This window comes from Canis lupus, chromosome 2, assembly GCF_048164855.1.
Source record: "Canis lupus baileyi chromosome 2, mCanLup2.hap1, whole genome shotgun sequence".
In the NCBI taxonomy this organism is placed as follows: Eukaryota; Metazoa; Chordata; class Mammalia; order Carnivora; family Canidae; genus Canis; species Canis lupus.
In genome coordinates this window covers 50,738,629-50,758,237 of record NC_132839.1, presented here as the reverse complement: position 1 = coordinate 50,758,237, position 19,609 = coordinate 50,738,629, and the positions used below count along the sequence as shown (strand labels likewise).

Here is a 19,609-nt window from a genome sequence, read left to right as displayed (position 1 = left end):
TTGGAAAACAATATTGCAGTTCCTCAGAAAGCTACACAGAGTTATCATGTGACCTGGCAATTCTGCTCCTAGGCATAAAACTTACACAAAATCTTGGATATGAAAGTTCATAGCCACCATATTCACAAGTGCCCCCAAGTGGAAATAAACCAAATGCCCATCCAAGGGTAAATACAATGTGGCAGGAACACAGGATGGACCATTATTCTGCCACAAGAGGAATGGAATACAGATAGATGGTTACAATATTGATGTTGAAAGCATTATTCTAAATGAAAAAGCCAAATGCAAAGGACTATTATTTTATCTCATTTACTTAATAAGTCCAGAATAGACAAATCTGCAGAGATAGAAAGTAGATTGGTAGATGCCTAGGGCAGGGGCAGGGTGATAAAGATGTTCTAAAACTGACTGTAATGATGGTCATACAACTCTGTGAATATAGAAACTAGAAACCATTGAACTGTACACTTTAAGTGGGTACCTTCTACGGCATATGAATTTGTTCCAATAAAACTATTTATTTTAAAAAAAAACAACCATCACAGAAATATCTATGTGCTGTGCGCTTAAGTAGTACAAAATGTGTTCTAATTTCTATTTGTTATAAACACAGTAGTGAAACAAGGAGATTCACTAGAAGTTTTCCAGTGAGACAGTCAGTCTTAAAAAGCTCACCTTGATAAATCAAAAATATATCAGAAGCAGCTATTATTATTCAGTGATCTGCTTATCTTACCTACCTCAGGCCAGCAGTCCTAACAATTCTGTGTGGCCTCTCATCATTTCTAAATGTGTGCAGTCTCAATGGCTCATCTGAAGAGATGTTCACTTTGGGGTAAAACAATACGTTTCTGCATGTTAAGCATCAATTTCTACTGTATTAAAAATCTCTGAAGGCAACACAAATTGATCCTTACCAAAAAACTTGAAAGAAAAAAGGTTCAGAGTATCTAGCTTCTCCTTTTCCCCTTTACCAAAGGGAAAGTTAAAGCAGAGATTTTTAGGTGCTCCACTTCCATCATGAAGTAAGTGCTATAAAAGGGTGGTTTTAGAACTGGCACATAGAAGCAACAAATGGACGCCATGACGGTCCAAGATATGAATCCTACCATTAAAGATCTTACTAAAGGAATATGCACAAGTACAATGAACTATGGACAATACAAGTCAGGTTAGAAGAGGCACCTGTGCAGGTCTGAGGGTAGAGAGAAAGATGTGGAATCTGTTAGGAGGGGATGTTAGGGCCCTATTTGTGGCAGAGACCTGTGTTACAGCATGAGCCATGCTCTGTGTGCCTTACATCCTACCATGCCTTTGTTCACTTGGGAACAGGAGGAGTGTGAGGCATAGGTCTGAGTTGTGTCTGCCTCTGTGGTTCCAGCTGGTATTTTGATGCCCAGGAAATATTAGAAAAAGGATGAATGAATGCACTAATGAATTAATGAGGTGAGGAGTACGGGCTGAAGAACGTAAGGAAAAGACAACACTTTATCAATTCTTAGGCAGATGTTCCACCAATGAAGCTTCTGCTTGTATGAGGAGGCAGAGATCTGCTGGGGAAGACCTAGTTGGGGGTGATGCCATGCCCCTCTGCCTGTTAAGGTTCAACTAACAACACTTTTTTCAAAATAACTTCTGGCCCAACTGTTTTTGGAGTAGGATTGAAACCATGCCACCTCTTGATGAAAACATCAGCAAGATCTATTTTATGGAACTATTTTACAGATAGTTTCTTGTTCAATTTTCTAATCCCACATGGTTTTCAGATAAAGGAGTTCCTTTTGATTTAAGGCATAAGGAGGAAGTTGAAATTCCAAAAGACTGCTTTTAACTTCTTAAACTACACTGTTTCTGATGATAGTCTGGATGCTGAAAAAGGAAAATGGGACTTTTACTGAATATCTACCATATATGCTAGTTATTTTATGTATATATTCTTTTTAGTTTTAAAAAAATGACATTAGGAAAGAAAATCTGCCCTCATTTACAGAAAAGGAAATTGAGGCTCAGAGAGATTTGAAAACTTGCCTATGCTCACAAAGATAAGAGGCAGTACAGTCAGGATGTGAATGCGTGGCTGCTGAACCCCAAAGCTTCACTTTCTACCTCATTATGTGGGGGAAGATCCTTTTCATTGCTCACCTGATTTACAAGCACATCTCCCATCCTCTTGATGAGGAAGTTCTTTTCGCTTTTATCCACCAGAGATTCCTTCTTCCGCTCCAGGATCCTCTGAAAGAACTGGCTATGGATACTGATCAGTTCATCCAAACAGGGGAACAGCTTCTCCACTGTCTGTTGCTCAAAGAGCAGTTCTGTCATCATCCCCCGGCTGTACACATCGCTCATGATCTTCAGCGTGCGGATGTGGTGCAATTCTGTCTGCATCAACTCTGAAGCAGGACAAAGCTGGTCAGGATTCTCCTTCAAAGGTCACCTGCTACTAAAAGCCCACTTTAGTCTTAACACTATTTGGAGCCCAACTGAAACTTAAAAACTGGGTCAACAGCTGTCTTTCCCCTTAAAGTGTTCCCATTTCATTTCTCTATTTCACATCACCTAATGCTGTTTTCTGACGGCATGCTGGATTCCATCACTCTTTAAATGATGGTTTCCCAAGTGGTCTGTGCTAGATTCAGAGCCTTTCATAATTTCCTACAAATGACTCATGCTTAGTTTCCAATGTAGCTGAGAAATCAAACTGTAGAGTCATAAGAGATCTCTTTCTAGGGCTGCATAAACAAGCACTTAGATTCAATAAAATTAAAGGAAACGATTTTATTTATTTATTTTATTTTATTTTATCTTATTATTTTATTTTAAAGATTTATTTATTTATTCATTCAGAGAGAGCGAAGAGAGAGGCAGAGACACAGGCAGAGGGAGAAGCAGGCCCCACGCAGGAAGCCGACACGGGACTCGATACCGGGTCTCCAGGATCAAACCCCGGGCTGCAGGTGGCGCCAAACCGCTGTGCCACAGGGGCTGCCCCAAGGAAACAATTTTAAAGAGAAAAGGACAGATATAAGATCATGTCTCTAAACCTCAAAGTTTTTAAAGAAAATCTGTGACATGCACCATACTTGAAAATTGGCTTTCTAAGGTCCAATGATTTCCTTGATAAAAGGCTCTGCACAATGCAAATCAAACATCAGCAGAACAAATGGAGGGTCTCACCATAAATCACTTCTTGCCGTTTGACCACATCTTTCTTTTGCTGTTTGAGAAACTTGCTATCCACTACTCGACTCCAGGACTCTGCTTCTAGTTGTTTGGATTCCATCTCGAAGTCCCCCATTAGCTGTCCTTCATTCATGTCTGTACCTACTCCTCAAAACAGCAAAAGATCAGTATCAGAATCTGGGGTGTGTGAGCTCTAGGAAGCTTACACTGCACTTTCCTCAGGTGATAATTTCCCGAGACACACACAGTGCCTTAACACAGGGAATATTCATAGAATGCATATTCTAGGATCAGAAAAGAATCATTTCCTGTCTGGGAGTGACACACTGCATGTGCACGACTCTGGGTAAGAGTGATAAATATCACCTAAATCAAATGTGACTGACATTCAGGATTCCTATGTGAATAAGGAATCGTAAAGTACCTGGTAACTTTACTTAAGAGGTAGGCTTATGACGTGCCCAGAGCTATAACTGACCACATACGAAAAGTCTAAGGGAAGAAAAAGTGTTTGTACTAGAGAAGGACTACATTAAAGTCAATGACATCCTTCAATGGACAACTATCTAACAACTGGGTAAGTTTGATTACCAACTGATTATAGAGCATTTTGATGATTAAGAGACAAGTTAGAGAATCTTCACAGGAGTAAGGAAGAGGCAGGTACTATTATTATTCCATTTACACTTATATTCAGTGAACAGCACCCAGTCTCCACAGATGCGTAAGACACAGGCCATAATTTCCTCTTACCCTCATCAGTAAGTGATTCTGTTGACTCATTGACCTTGCTGATTTTATTTAGGGAGTCTGTTGAATGAGACAGGAATTTCCAGGTGTTTGATATGTTCTCATCATTGCCAACTCTGGGGAAGAAAAGAAGCACATACTGTCAACCACATTTTTTAATAACCCATTGTCTTCATTCTCAAATGAGTACCAGAAAATCTCTAAAATGACAGCTGGCTATAAGCACCACAGTGATGGAAGACAAATTACTTATGTCAGGTCCTTGGCAACATGCGACACGAGCTATTCAGGAAGGTTAGAAACATCTAAGATCACTGAAGACTTGAACCTCTCGAGCCTTCAGTTGTGGTGTGTGTGTTTTTCTTTTTTATGATAAGTAACAAGAATAATGCTCTTCCCTTAAACTCTGTACACATTACATAAGAAATTTCTCCATTTGAAACTCACTGTGTAACTGCTAACTTTTTCTACTTGTTCCTAAATAACTGCAGCCTAAGCACTTTTAATAAATAAACTGTATTCCTTGGACTTTCTCACACCCAACCCACCAGCTGGCACAGCAGGCCCCCAGTAAATGTTTTTGGTAGGACATAAAAGCAAGCCAGAGTCATTTAAAAGTTTACATTTTATTTAAAGATTGGTTTTTAAAAGTCATAATGCAAACAAGTTTTGAAACCCTAACAACTCTGAAAGGAGGCCTTTGAACAATGACAGTACAAAGACAAAATAAAAATACCTGAAACATTTTTTTAACAAGAAAACAATAGTCAGCACAGAGGTTAGGAGATGAAGACAAAAGAAGATCTGCACCCTTTAGTTAAGAATTTTGCTCCAGCCGAGGTTAAGAGAGATGCAAGAGATGTTCTGAGTCCTACATTTGAGGTGACTTCTTTACTTGATGGGAAAGCAGGAGTCTTATTACCCAAAACAGGCAGCAACATCATAATTAGCCCTGTGCCAGCCCTGTGACAGCTGAGGCCTCAACAGTCTGGGGCCAGAGCAACTTTTGCAGAGACCACAAAAGGAACTTAGTGCAAATGAGTGAGTGCAGACCAAGAAGTCCTAAGTGGCCCATTATTCACTATCATGAAATGGACTTAAGAGTCAAGATGCAAGCCCAGAGAAGAGATTCAAAAAGCAGCAGAGACACAAAGTTCACATGACCAACAGAAAAGTGTAATATATGAAAATACAAGTGGTTACAAACAAAAATCCTGTGCCCTCCCCCACCCCAGTTTTCACTGATTTTGAAAAGTGAGGATGACCACGCAGGAAGCACAGGACAATGTGCCTGATGATGGTGTTTAAAGGGGATTCCTTGCTAAAAAATAGTGGGCATGACAGTGCATCAAAATGCAATCCCCATTCTCCGTATCTGTATAACTTCGCTATACACTAAATCATTATTTTATACCTTTTTTTTTCCCTACTGAGAAGAATCTTTTCCTGAAGTGATATGGTTATTAAACTCCTGTCACCCATATACATGGCCAAACAAGCAAATGAGAAAATGCTCTGCATCACTTGCCATCAGGGAAACACAAATCAAAACCACAATGAGATACCACCTCACACCCAGTGAAAATGGTGAAAATTAACAAGACAGGAAACAACAAATGTTGGAGAGGATGTGGAGAAAGGGGAACCCTCTTGCACTGTTGGTGGGAATGTGAACTGGTACAGCCACTCTGGAAAACTGTGTGGAGTTTCCTCCAAGAGTTAAAACTAGATTTGTTCTACAACCCAGCAATTGCACTGCTGGGGATTTACCCCAAAGATACAGATGCAGTGAAATGGCAGGACACCTGCACCCTGATGTTTCTAGCAGCAATGTCTACAATAGCCAAACTGTGGAAGGAGCCTTGGTGCCCATCAAAAGATGAATGGATAAAGAAAATGTGGTCTATGTATACAATGGAATATTACTCAGTCATCAGGAAGGATGAATACCCACCATTTGCTTCGACGTGGATGGAACTGGAGGGTATTATGCTGAGTTAAACAAGTCAACTGGAGAAGGACAATCATTATATGGTTTTACTCATATAGGGGAAAAAATAGAGAAAGGGAATAAAGGGGAAAGGAAGGAAAATGAGTGGGAAAAATTGTAGAGGGTGACAGAACATGAGAGACTCCTAATTCTGGGATACCAACAAGGGGTAGTGGAAGGGGAGGTGGAGAGGTGGGTGACGGGCACTGAGGGGGGCACTTGGCGAGATGAGTACTGGGTGTTATGCTATATGTTGGCAAATTGAACTTAAATAAAATTTTTAAAAATTAAAAGAAAAAATAAACTTCTGTCACCTAGATGTCAACTGTGCTCTATCTATGAATCCCCACTTACCCAGCAATGTTCTGTATGGAGACACTTTTGGAGAGTGAGATACTCTGTTGGGACCGTCTATTGGCAAACATGGGAATGGCAGTGGCTTCATCCGCCAGGAGGACTGCAGACCGAGGACGCTCCTTGGGCTGTGAAGCTATAAAGGAAGAGAGGACATCAATGAGTGGTGTATCCAAGCTCATGAGTAGTGACTCATCTGACAAGTGTCAAACAGAAGCAAATTTTTTTAAAGCAGATCTGCCCTGGGAATGTAAGTGGATAAAAAAACTCTATGGAGGACAATCTGGCAATATCTACTGCCTAGATCCTTTGATCCAGTAATCTAATTTTAAGATATATTTATTCTAACCCTCCCCCCTTTTAAAAAATGTAATCTCTACTCCCAACGTGGGGCCTGAACTCACGACCCCAATATCAAGAGTTGCATGTTCCGAGTGAGCCAGTCTGGCACCCTGGATATATTTATTCTACGAGATACACTTGTAATGCTTGAAAGGACGTATGTCCAAAGTTATTCAGTGAAATGCTGTTGGTAAAAGCAAAATACCAGCAAGGAAACAAATGAATATCAAAAGATCAATTCACAAACTATGGTACATCATACACTAAAATACTATGTAGCTTTAAAAAAAATGAAGACACTCTCCACGAATTGATACAGATCTCCAAGATAATACTGTAATGGGGAAAAAAGACAAGGCCCAGGACAAACTTTTTAGACTTTCATGTTTAAAAAAAGAGAAATAAGCCAAATTAAGATTTGCTTTATTTAATAAAGAAATTTGGAGAAGATAAATATAATAAAACTAAGAGGAGTAGTTAGCTGTGGGTTGGGATGCAGATTGGGGAATGAGGATAAAGAATCATGGGTAGTAATATATTTAAACAAAGAAAATAATTCAAAGTAAAATAAAATGAAATTGAAAGAATCTTAAGGATAAAAAGAACCACAAGATGAGAGAGGCCAGTGTTTTCTGTGAGTGCCTACCCGGCCATATAGGAGGTGCCTGTAAGATATGCAAACTCCCAATCCTTCGGGACCTTGGGAGTGGGACCTGGGAGTCCACACATTTTACCAGCTCCCCAAGGGATTCTTCTGTATGTTGCCTGAGAACAAAGATTTTGACCAATTTCTTTAATTCAAGCTGAGGAAAATATAACACTCCATTTAATGTCACATAGTGAAGCTGTTCTCATACTGTGTGGTTCTCTGAACATGACCAGAGAGGAAGCTGGAGCTCTAATTTTATGCTCAAGTGGTCACACTGGCATTTGGGCAACAAATTATTTTTCCTTGGTAACTGAGCTCATGCCCCAGACACGAGCTGTATTATCTGTCCCTCCCTGGGAGTCTCAAGAGCTGGAGGAAATAAGACTAGGGCAGCTGTTACGACTTTATGACATTGCAGGATGTTTCTGACTTAATAAAAATTAATAAAACCATTAATTTCCAATTCAAATTCTATTTAGAAGAAGGTGATACAATAAAACACCAGAAACACACTATACTACCGCATAACCAGATCCTTCCTGCAGGAAGCACACACGGAGCAGGAGACATGGGCCCTGCCCCAACAGGGAGTAAGAGCAGCCAGCAGAGAAGGGAACATGCTTGAGGGTCTAAGGGCCTGGGGCACACGCTCGGTATTTTAGAAGGGAGGTCAGTGAGTGGATAAAACCTGACTAAGGAAGAGACACTGGTTCCTGAAGAATGGAGGATGTGGGTAGGTCAGAGGGAAAAGAGTACATTCTGACAAGAAGAACGGTGTCAATGAAGGCAGAAAGGATCATGTGGTATGACATTAAGTAGGAGAGAAAAAAAGAAAGAAAGATGTATATAAAGAATCAGTAGAAAAGGCTAGGGAAACAGAATGAAGTCATGCTATGCAGAACCCTAAAAGTGATAAAGAACTCTATTTTTTTTAATTTTTAAGTAATCTCCACCCCTAACATGGGCCTCGAACTCACAACCCCAAGATCAAGAGTTGACTGAGGCACTCAGGTAACCCCAAGAACAACTTTGTTTGTAAAGGACAGAATCAGGCAGTCAATGTACAGCTTTCCCTTGTTTGAAACCAATCCCTATTCCACTCAGGGAACTGATGTAATATCACTGAGCCTCAGTTTCCCTATTTGTGGGGATGATGACAATAGCTAAAGCTAACACTAAAGGAGGCCTATTGGGTTCTTTACAGGTGTGATCTCATTTAAACCTGATGGCCACCCACTGAAACACTTTTACCCTCTGTTTACAGAGGAGGAAAATGAAGTATGGAGTGCGGATATAGTAAATACCCAAGGTTACACTGAGTGGCAGTGCTGGGACTCAAACTCATATGACTTGAATCTACAATCTGTACTCTTAACCACCATACTGTGTCAGCGGGGGTAGAACGGTAAGAATATTTGTGGGGGTCAGAGGTAACACACGTAACCTGACAACTTGACATATAATAGGTATTTTTTTTAAAGGTATTATTTCTTTTTATTATTTTTTTATTTTTTAAAGATTTTATTTATTTATTCATGACAGATGCACAGAGAGAGAGAAAGAGGCAGAGACACAGGCAGAGGGAGAAGCAGGCTCCAGGCAGGGAGCCCGATGTGGGACTCGATCCCGGGTCTCCAGGATCACACCCCGGGCCAAATGCAGGCGCTAAACCGCTGAGCCACCCGGGGATCCACCTTAAAGGTATTATTTCATTTGATGTGAAAGAAAATAGATTTCTGAAGCAAAGGACAATGTCCCAGAAAAAATGTTTAAGGAAGATCAGACTGGTAAAAGGTTTTGGAATGGGTTGGATCACCAATTAAAGTGGGTGTGGGCCTGGTGAAACTTCTCTTATAGGCATCTACCTGCAGCGATTGACAGTAAACAAACTTAATCTACCTAAACAGAATCCACATGCTTCTGGAAGAACTCAGAGCAATGAGGTGTGGAACAGTGGTTCTCATGCTTGAGTCTGCATTAGACTTACCTGGGTGATCGAATCAAACATAGATCATGGGCTCTACCTCTGAATTTCTGATTTAGGTCTCAATAGGGTCCACGAATGCACACTTATTATTGATCCAGGAAATACACTTTGAAAAACACTGCCTTAGGGTAAGTCCCACAGGGGTTCCCATAGAGCCAATTAAGAGGACACTCAGTACTGCATTATTTATGGTAGTAGTTGGAAATGACTTAGATATCCATCTTTGGGGGAACTGATAATTAAATTGCGGAACAGGTTTATGAGAGAATACCATGCAGCAGTCTGAAACAACAGCTTATCCATAAAAACATGCATAGATCTGAAAATGACAGACTGAGAAAAAAGCAGAATGAATAAGCCTAAGTCCTATCTAATATAAATGCAACACACAAAACAGTAAGAGGTATTTTCAGCGATGGATGTGTAAAGAGAACCGATCAGAAAGATAACATGTTAACTAACCACAGGGGGCACTACAGAGGGAGGTGATAATGCAAAGAGGAGGTAACACCAAAGTGGAGCTTTGCATTGGTGAGGACAGGACAGTACTCTGTGATTGACTCGATTCTGTGTACCACCTGAAGGCCCTGGAGGAAAAAAGAGAACTACTTACTTCACTTCACAGTTTATAAACTAAGAAGTTTGATCAGCAAGATCTCTTTTTCCCTTGTATAACTGTAGGCATTAAAAACATGCATAATTGTCAACTCATGGAAGAGAACTTGGAGATGCATGAAATTTCACCTGCTGAACCACATGGAAATAGGGCTGCCTCTCAGGTGAATACACACACTATTCTAGAAGCCTTCCAAGGGCATGTGATGGTAAAACATTCGGCTTTTGGACAATAATCTGCAGTCTTCTCTAACTAACCACAAAATAAATACTCAAGTCTTAAGAGTAACAAACAAATATTACAAAAACACGTTTAAGTCCTGAACCAGAGAGTCAAAAGAGCTGGCAGAGAGGACAGCTGAGTGACTTACGCTTGCTCCGCATGATGACTGTGGGCAGTGAGGATGTGTCCTGGGCCTGGAGGCTTCCTCTGGGCTGCTGAAGGAGAAAGGAAAATAAATACATGAGGACTGCATCCACAATTTATCTTCTGTCAGGTCTCAAGAAGCCCAGAGCCAGGAGAGAGCAGGGACAGCGCTCCAGCTGGGCTCCTGGCCAATGGTACTCACCATCCCTCCAGTTACCCCCACAGGCTCTCCTCTGAGCCTGCCAAGTTGCATGACCCCCAAAATGCTGCTTTTCCCCCGGAACACCCTGTGCCCCTTCACCTCAGGGCATTCCTCAATTCCAAGACAATGTGAGAACCATCTCCTGGGTAAAGCCACCCATCACCTTCTTTCTTCTCCTCATCCAAGGCAGAGCCTGGCAGTCCCGAGAATCATGCACAGACCTCCACAGTTTCCCCCTTGTTTATGGTCACTGTCTGCCTGCCATCTCTCCCCCCACTAGAATGTTGGTTCCTGAAGAGCAGCCCCTGTGCTTTTTTCATTTGTTTCTCCAAGTGACTAGCATTAATAAAAGTACTAAATAGTCCTTATGTAAAGTACTAATTTCAGTTGAGACTTTTGTTGTAGAATGTGACAGAAAAACTGTGAGAAATTAGAGTGAGCCAATTACTCTGAGATAAATCAGGCTACTTCCAATTTAGAAATGGAACTCCTCTTTCAGGCTATGTTCTCTTATAAGGGAGATGCTACATCCCTATCATCAGTGTTCTACAGAGCTTAGTACATTCCTAGTAGCTCTAAGTCTCGTCAGAGATCACAAACTCAGTGCCCATGGGGTTAGGCAGGCAACAAGTGAAGGAGGCAAGGCCGGGGTTGGGGGGAACCTACACATCCTGTTGAGGAAGCAGCAGCCTCTCAGCCCCCGTGGATTACCACTTTCTATCCATCTGCCCAACATTCAGGGACCTAGACAACCAGACTCTGTGCTGGATGCCTCAGATCTATCAACGGATCAAACATTCCTGACTTGAGACTGCTTGGCAAGTTTGGTGCTTACATTCTAGTGGGGGGGAAGGTGCAGATTACACAAAATAAATGTAGTAAGTAGATACAAGCTGTTAAATAGAGACTCTGAGAAGGTGAGAAGTACTATGGAGAGTAGGAAAAAAGAGCAAGGTGAAAACGGAGACTGCTGGGTAAGAGGAAATAACCAGGGTTGTGAGATCTTCCAATTTTCCTTTTTTGAGGTCATCCAATTTTTTTTTTGAGGTCATCCAATTTTTAAAGGAGAAATTAGAATCTAAATTGATATGAAATGTGATTTCTTCAAACAACTGCATCAACAACAAATACTTCCAGAGCCAAACAAAATTTACATCCCCAGCCTGATAAAATCTGGGGTACAGAAGTGTATCGTTTTTACACTCATTCAGACTTGTAGCATCTGCATCATCTGGGAACTGACTAGAAATGCAAATTCCCGGGCCCCACCCCAGGATGTGCAACCCGGGAAGAGGGATGCAGTAAGTGGTCTCTCGCAAAAGTCTCTGAGGGGACTCTAATGCACATTCATCCAGGTGTGAGGCCACTGCACTACGTAATGTTTGCTTACTGGTAAAGTGCACACCATACTAAGTATCATGTAGATGGAGCTGGAGTGCTTTCCTGACAAGGACAGAAGGACATTTATTTATGGGTGACTACAACACTGAAAACCACGGAGGCTACTTAGAAGGTAGGCCCCCAAACCCTCCCTCTTTAGGGCCACTTGGTAGGTGGTGCCCATTATTACACAGCATGCACCTCCCGGGCAGACACTTCCACTCACTTCCTGTTCTTGTGTCACATGACCAGAGACAAGTGCTCTGTGACCCATGGACAAAAGTGCTGCCGGGCAGGCCATGTCAAACTCTCACACTCCTCAGCAGTCAGAGCACCTGAATGCCACCTGCTGCCCTCAGGGTGGCCCCAGGGGAGCCGGGTGTGTGAACAGCAGAGCAGGCCTGCACACACAGTTAAGAATAAAACCACTTTAACAACGACACAGGGACATTAGAAACTCAGAGATGTGTATTTAACACGGAATTCTGAAAGCATTTTCTTTTCCAAAAGCCTCAGATACCCGAATGTGTTAAGAAACTCGGTGGCCTTAGAGAAAAATTGTTTGTTTTGGTCTCAATGATCACAATAAACAAAAACCCCAACCAGGACTCTCCCCATTCCGAGTAATGTCTTACCTTCATTTTGACCTTTGCACAGGAGGCCAGGCTTTCTCTACAGCCTTTGTGGACAAAAGCACTGCAACCTGAAAAACAAGCAAAGCCCCAGGTGACTTGGGCCAAGCAAACAGATCTTAGACTCTGACTTCCCAAGTGAAGTCACTTGCATATCACAATGCGGCTCTAACTGGAATTACACACTGCAGTCCCCTTCCAGAAAGCAGGCGTGTGATGTCATGGGGAGGAGGAGAAATGAGAGCAGATGTGATTTCTGATTAACGGAAACTAGAAGTCTGGAGCTTCTCAGGCAGGAAGCTGAGAGGCAACGAAGCAAAACGACAAGAGAAGTGCCTGCTGTCAACAAGTGAAATCAGAGTCATAGCTAAATCCATGAACAGAGAGCCCCTGACCAGGACCTGGGAAGTACGTATGCTTTTGCCAGAGGCAGAGTGTGAACCTCAGAGTCTACCTGTCTATGTCCTTCTGTTTGGGATCTTATCCACTCTGAGCTTTCTGCAACCCAGCTAGAGTCAGGAGACAAAAGAAAGGTCATCAGAACTACCCCAGGCATACCTTGCAATCTGGACTCAAGATAAAGTGGGAGACTTCCAGAAAGATGGAGGGGAGACCACTTCTGTCAAGGACAACCCTTACTTCTTTTCCCTTGGCTCCACAGCCACTGATGTAAAAACTCAGCCCTCTCTGTGCCTCAGAATGGTCGCTGTCAGCTCTTACTGCTGCTATGAAGTCATAAGATAGAACTGTACCAGGAGGCCAGAGGGGAAGCAGAAACAAAAGATCTGTGGGGACAACCAGTGACAAAAGCGTTTCGAGGGGAAGGCTCCCTGAAAAAAAATCAACCCAACACCACAGGTCCTGACAGCCTCAACTCACTCACTGTGGGCCAAGACACTCTCTTAGCTCACACGTATGGATGTGCGAAGAGGGGAGTGATGATGGGGAGGATAGGACACTAGAATAGAGACTGCCAGAACCCCAGGCCCCAGGGGCCTCTCCCTACAGGACCTTCCTCAACAGTTGCTCCCATGATGTCTCCTTGGTTCACGGATCTCTTTGGTAATACCACCTGTCACACCATACTGTGATGGTCTTACGTTTTTTTCCTCCACGGAGTGCTCTTCTAGGGCAGGGACCCTTCATCTATTGCTTAATCTTTAAGTCTTTCTACCACAGTGCCTAGCTCATGGCTCCTATTCACATGTCTAGTTTAGACCCTGCTAGGTCTTTTTTATCCAAAAGGCAAATGCCCTGATACTACACTGATTATAGAATGTGAAACACCAACTGGCTCTGCGAGTTAGTGTGACCCAAGCAAGTCTGTCCTTACCTCAGTTTCCCCATCTAGTAAATGAGAGGAGGGTCTACTTTCCCCCAAGTTCCTTCAGCCTGTGATTCCCTAAGACTCTTTATGTTACATCTCTTGAAAAAAGGGTTAATTTTTCAAAGTGAGTCCCACTGGACTGTCCCACAAGGTTCATGCAGCCGAAGATTTCAACTTCTGTGTCATCTGAATTATCAGTAGGGTAGCCCCAGCCACCTAGTATGTTATGTTCAGGGAAGGGCCTCACCTGGAGAGTCTTGACAGAGGCCACCACTACCCAGAAGCTATCACGATATCAGGATATCAGGCTATCACAAAAGCTATCTGCTTTTGTCAACAGGATGGCCCACAAAGCTGGAACTAGTCTGGAGTCCTAGGGGTGGGGTAAGGCTTTATTCTGGGCCTTTTGCTCCTAGGCCTGCCTCTGTCCCCTGTCTAGCTAACCTCTTCTAGCTCCACCCCATGTGGCATTCATGGTCTGGCCACCTTTCTGTTAACACACCTGAAGAGTCATCTAAGCTCTTCTACCAATGGCAAAACAAGGTGAGGCTCTCCTGGAAAGGGCTCATGTTGGCATCAACAAGAAGAAATACTGGAAGGTTTTAACTCATTCTTGCCCCCCATTGCATTCTTCTCCAGGAACAGACTGCAAGTTAGTGATTTGGATGCCATGCTTCTTATAATTTCTACCGTCTGTGGTCATCTCCATGAAAGTGGTGAAGCTACTCTAGAGGTCGGCAGTGAGAGAGAGCTTATGTACTACTCAACAGGAATGCCGGGATTTCTCGGCAATGTCCCTTTCTGGGCATAAGGAGGCCTCTGCAGAAAGAGACCCCTGGGGAGTGACTCATTCTAATCAGCAAAAGTAAACACTTTGAGGATGTTTCTCTAAAGAACCGGAAACCACTGGCCGTCATTAATTTGTCCAGTTCTCTGTGACTTGAAAATACAGATCAATTTTGATAAAGAAAAAAAAAATTGATAAAGAAGTCATTGTTTACTACTGAGAGAAAAAGTAGAACCACAAATAGAAATCCATGTAACTCCTGAGATACCGATGTGGCTATGCCCCTCTTCGTATCATGCAATGTAACTCCTGTTCCAGGATCTAGGCCCCTGTGAAGCTTGGCTGAAAACTTCATGCAGTTTAGGAAAGGCCAAAGAACCAATAGGTGGGCTAGACCATATGTCTTTATTGATTTGTATTTAAAAATTGTTTTTGCCACTCATTTCCCAGAAACTCTTCAATGGCTCCCCATCATCTTTAGGATAAAGCTCAAATTTCTTCCTTGGCTTGATATGGCCTGCCTGTGAGCCCTGAACAAACAGTCTTTTGTGCTTGTGTCCCTTCTCCTGACTGGTCAGTGCGACTCAGCTCTATGTAGTCCTCTCTGACTCACCCAAGGAAGAAAAGATCCCCCCACCTCTGTACTTCTGCCATTCCCTGCTTGCCTCCATTATGATACTGTACTATACGGGCTGTACTGTCCCACTGGATAGAAAACTCCTTGAGCGAGTCTCACTTTGTCTTTTACAATTTTTAGATCTCTATCCCTAGTTCCTGGCCCACAGTAAGCACTAGATGTCTGAAGAGGGGACAGAGGTGGGTGGGTGAGCTCCACTGCTGGACCTACAGCAAAAGCACACAACACAGTTGTGGAGACAAATTCCTACAGTCATTTTCCAATGAGAAAGGAGCATTCTCCCATCTGTACACTATCCTTACGCGGGGTGCCTGCCACACAGATGCTGGGAAGTATGGAGCCGCCCTGTTCCAAAGGCCTAGCTGACTCATCATCTCTTCCATACATAGACTTCAGAGCTCCCCTCGCCATCTTTCCTCTTTCACGAATCCCCACTCAGCTGAAATGTTTCAAATACCTGTTCTTTAATCCTATTCCTCTTTCTTCCCTCTTAGAGTCTTGCTTAGGAGAACCTCTCGTTTGCTCCCTTCTACTTAAACAAAATACGCTTTACAATATAGGAGATAAGTATATGAGGAAACTAACAAATCCATATCAAGGACAAGGAAAACCATACACTTTGAAATGAAATTAAATGTACTGCCACACACAATAACTGCATCTTGAAAGTGTTAAAGATTTTTCATAAAAGACAAAAGCAACAGAAAAGTTGTACAGAACATGAACAGGCCATTCACGACACAAAACAGTGCTTGATCTCTCTAGAAATCAAGGAAATGCAAACTGAAACAGAGAAATACCATTTTGTGTCCAACTGGATTGGATAAAAGTCTGCCAATTCTAGATACTGGTGAAGAAATGGCGGTGTAGGAACTCTCAGCATCTGCCGAGGGTCTAGAAAGTTGGTACCTTTATTTTGGAGAGTAATTTGGCAACATGTGATTAAGCTGACAATGTGCCCGCTTTATGACTTAGCGATTCCGCTGGTGTACATACAAGTACAGGAAGACATACATACATACAGACACAAAGGGATGTTCCCTGGAGTCCTACTTACAGGAGAAAGAAATTGGAAATGACCCAACCAACTTAGTAGTGGGACAGATTTGATATATTCATAAAATGGAATACCATACAAGAGTTAGAAGTCAATCATCTAGATTAATCAGTTTCAATACTCTGGATCCTCTAGGGATGTGTAGATTTTACAGAATGAGACATACTGTAGGATACCATTTATATAAACTAAAACAAACTAAATGTTGCTTACACCGGAAATAAAATTATAAAATACAGATTATGTATACACTAAATTCATGACAGTGCTTATCCTTGAGGAGGGAGAAAGAGGGTTAGGAAGGGAAATACAGGGGGATTAGACTTTAATGGTTTATTTCTTCAAAACTGAAAAATAAACTGAAGCAATATAACCAAATGTTACTACTTTTTCATGTTGACTGGTGAGTACACAGGTGTTGTTACATTATTAATGTGTTGTTACATTATTAATGTAGAGCTTTGAACTAATATTTTAAAAAACCAAGACCCCATTATATTGCATTCCAATATCCTCCAAAGTTCCTTGGATTTTCTTATAAACATTTCCTTATCATTTAAAAAAGTCAATCATAGTTGAGATAACTTAAAAAAAAACAATTTTTCTTTTTTTTTTCTAGTTCACTTTTAGTTTTTTAAAATTTAAATTCAACTAACATACACACTGTATTATTAGCTTCAGAGGTAGGGAGTTCAGTGATTTATCAGTCTTATGCCACACCCAGTGCTCATTACATCAAGTGCCCTCCTTAATGTCCACCACCAATTACCCCATCCCCTCACCCACCTCTAGTGACTCTCAATTAAAAGCAATTTTTCAATCAGCTTCTATGGTTTTCTATTCCAGTTACAAAAGTGCATTTTCTTCTCTCCTTCAATGCAAATCAATACTGTTTTTCATCATCTATGGGCACCAGGAGGTGGGATTTGCCACTAATTCTGATCTACAAGAGACAGCTTAACCACAAGAGTTAGTACACTGGGACATGACCTGTCTCCAGAGAACATTCTGCCTATGCCTTTCTCCCCAATCATTTCTATCACCCGACAGAATTAAGCAAAGGCGATTTTGAAAGAGGTGGTGTCATCACTTTTCACAGACTTCAGTAATATTCAAGTTCTCAGGCCAGTGTTGGAGATTTAAAAGACAACTCCAACTGATGAATCACACACGCAGATATAACACTAAAATGTACTTCTAGGAAACACCTCTTCATATACATTCCCTTTTTAGTGGAGACAGGCCCCCAAACCTCTAACCCAGCTGAAATTGGAATGTGCTGATGGGATCATAAGTCTTGGTGATAAATAATTCTCATGGATGTCTGCCTAACATACTCAAATACCTACTTGAAAAACAGTCAACTTGTTACCAAGTTGTCCTGGACTTGGTTGGCAGTCACAGTTTTAGTGGTGTGTGTGTGTGTGTGTGTGTGTGTGTGTGCGCGCTTTAGAAACTCTGGCCCCTCTGACATCAGCCAAAGTCACGTTAAAACTTTATTTTTGGTTTTGGAACACAGATAACTACCAAGAACAGAAGAACCAAAGACAAATCCAATATATTGTCAGGCTTTCTGTCACAAACCATACCATGTTGTTAGGGAGATCAAAGAACTATTTGGCCTTTTATTATTTATTTATTTAAAAGAACAAGATTTCCTTATAGCAGTAAGCAATATACCTTCATTTTTCAAAGCTATTCAAAAAAGTCTCAGCACAGTGGTTTATGAGAACAGAGCCAACTCTTAATTAGATTTCTCGAACTTAAATGCAAAAAGCCCAGCCTTCAACAACTTCTTTTTTTCTACAAGGAGGCAACAGACAAAAGAATGTGAAGGAAAACTCACGTAACTGGGAAATATCTGTTGTTTTTTTTTTTTAACCTCTGCCACCAACTGCCACAGATCTGTAGTGAACTGTTGTTATATGTGACACGTTTCTCTTTCAGCAGAAAACCAAAAACCAGCCAGTTTCAAGAAAAAAATCCCCTTTACCAAAGGGTAAGAGGACTGGCCCTGCTGAATGGAGCTGGAAACAGAGAATGGCAGGGGTACAAGGACTGCCACAAATGGAAGGATTCACCTGTTTGAGCTACGTTCTGAAGCGAGGGACCTTCCCGCCCTATGTCACTGATCATCCTTAGGGAAAATGCCAGAACTTCTGCCTCACAGATGCATGTCTGAGCAGTAAAACTGATGTAGGGAAAATTCTCTGATCTTTCTCAAGAACAGGCTGAAGGGTTCCCTTTAAGGAAACTTAAGGGAAGGGTGCAACTGCTTCCTATCATTTCAACCCTAAGCCAGGAAACTAAAACTAAAACGAACGACAGTGGAAATAACAAACCATTTCAGTATGAGTTCAGAAATACATGGTCCAAAATTCTTTCTACAACTTTTTTTGTTTAAAATCTCCGGGGAGTGTGAAACATCGTGGTCTGGACTGATAGAGCTTATTAGCTACAAGGCACGTAAAATGTTCTTTGTAGCTGGTGTAATAACCACAGAGCTGATGTGCTGAACAGAGGAAAGCCACAGACAAGAGCCTCATCATCTTAGCCAAAGGGCTCATGAACAGCATTTCTCGTAAGAACACTGGTAAACAGAATGCAACAAAAGTGCTCTGCTTGAGTAAGAACCAATTCACTGATCAGGCTGTTCTTTTATCCTTTTCCTTAAACGACAAATTTCTTGTTTTTAATCAATTATGTGTATTTTACTCTCTCATGTAAGTAATGAACTCCACCTGCCAGAAACAGTAGAGCTGCCTTCCCAGATAAAATCCAAAGCAAACTCTGACCATCATGCACTTTCTAAACACTGGTTCCTACTTAGAGTGCAGCTGATCTACTTGTTTATTTTTTTAATCAAGAGAAACAACCTATCACAAAAGTACTTAGAAGCTGCTAACACAACAGAAAATAAATCAATAATAACCTCAAGATCATCTTACATCTGTTTAAAGCAAACAAAACAGAACCACTGACAAGATCCAAAACCCAAACATAATGAATTCCTTAATCTGAAGGACTCCACCACTCATTCCAAAGATCAAATTATTTGTGGCAGCTGGAAAGAACAGCTGATATTTCAAGGGCTTTACATAGCCCAAGAAGAAAGAATTGGAAAAGACACTCTTTCCTTTCCCCATTAAAGCGACCTAATAGCCAAACAAGAGTCGAATAATGGCTCTTATTCGAGAAAAAAAGACCTGTCAGGTTTCTCCTAAATTAAATTACTTCAAAGTAGTCCTGGCAGGGGGCTTTAGCCTTGGTTTTCATTGTTTGTTTTCTCTCCCTAACCTCAGTAGACTGCAAAGAGCTATATATGGAGACTGTTTCCAGTGCCTGTG

General features: G+C 41.7%; 1 protein-coding gene across 19 annotated transcripts in view; it reads right to left on the bottom strand.

Annotated features, from left to right (window-relative positions):
• The window catches only part of AKAP13 (A-kinase anchoring protein 13), a 320,680-nt gene that overhangs the window by 23,614 nt on the left and 277,457 nt on the right, over positions 1 to 19,609 (bottom strand). For 11 of the 19 annotated variants that reach the window (XR_012017659.1, XM_072798849.1, XM_072798931.1 and 8 more), the window contains 6 exons: positions 12,458 to 12,525; positions 10,245 to 10,311; positions 6,281 to 6,416; positions 3,940 to 4,052; positions 3,181 to 3,333; positions 2,146 to 2,396 (listed from right to left, as the gene is read on the bottom strand). Coding sequence is in view for 18 of the 19 variants with exons in the window: in XM_072798849.1 (XP_072654950.1) it covers positions 2,146 to 2,396; positions 3,181 to 3,333; positions 3,940 to 4,052; positions 6,281 to 6,416; positions 10,245 to 10,311; positions 12,458 to 12,525 (788 nt within the window). In the remaining variant the exon portion in view is untranslated. The remainder of the gene's footprint in view (positions 1 to 2,145; positions 2,397 to 3,180; positions 3,334 to 3,939; positions 4,053 to 6,280; positions 6,417 to 10,244; positions 10,312 to 12,457; positions 12,526 to 19,609) is intronic. The other 8 variants (XM_072798887.1, XM_072798941.1, XM_072798962.1 and 5 more) reach the window with 4 other exon arrangements.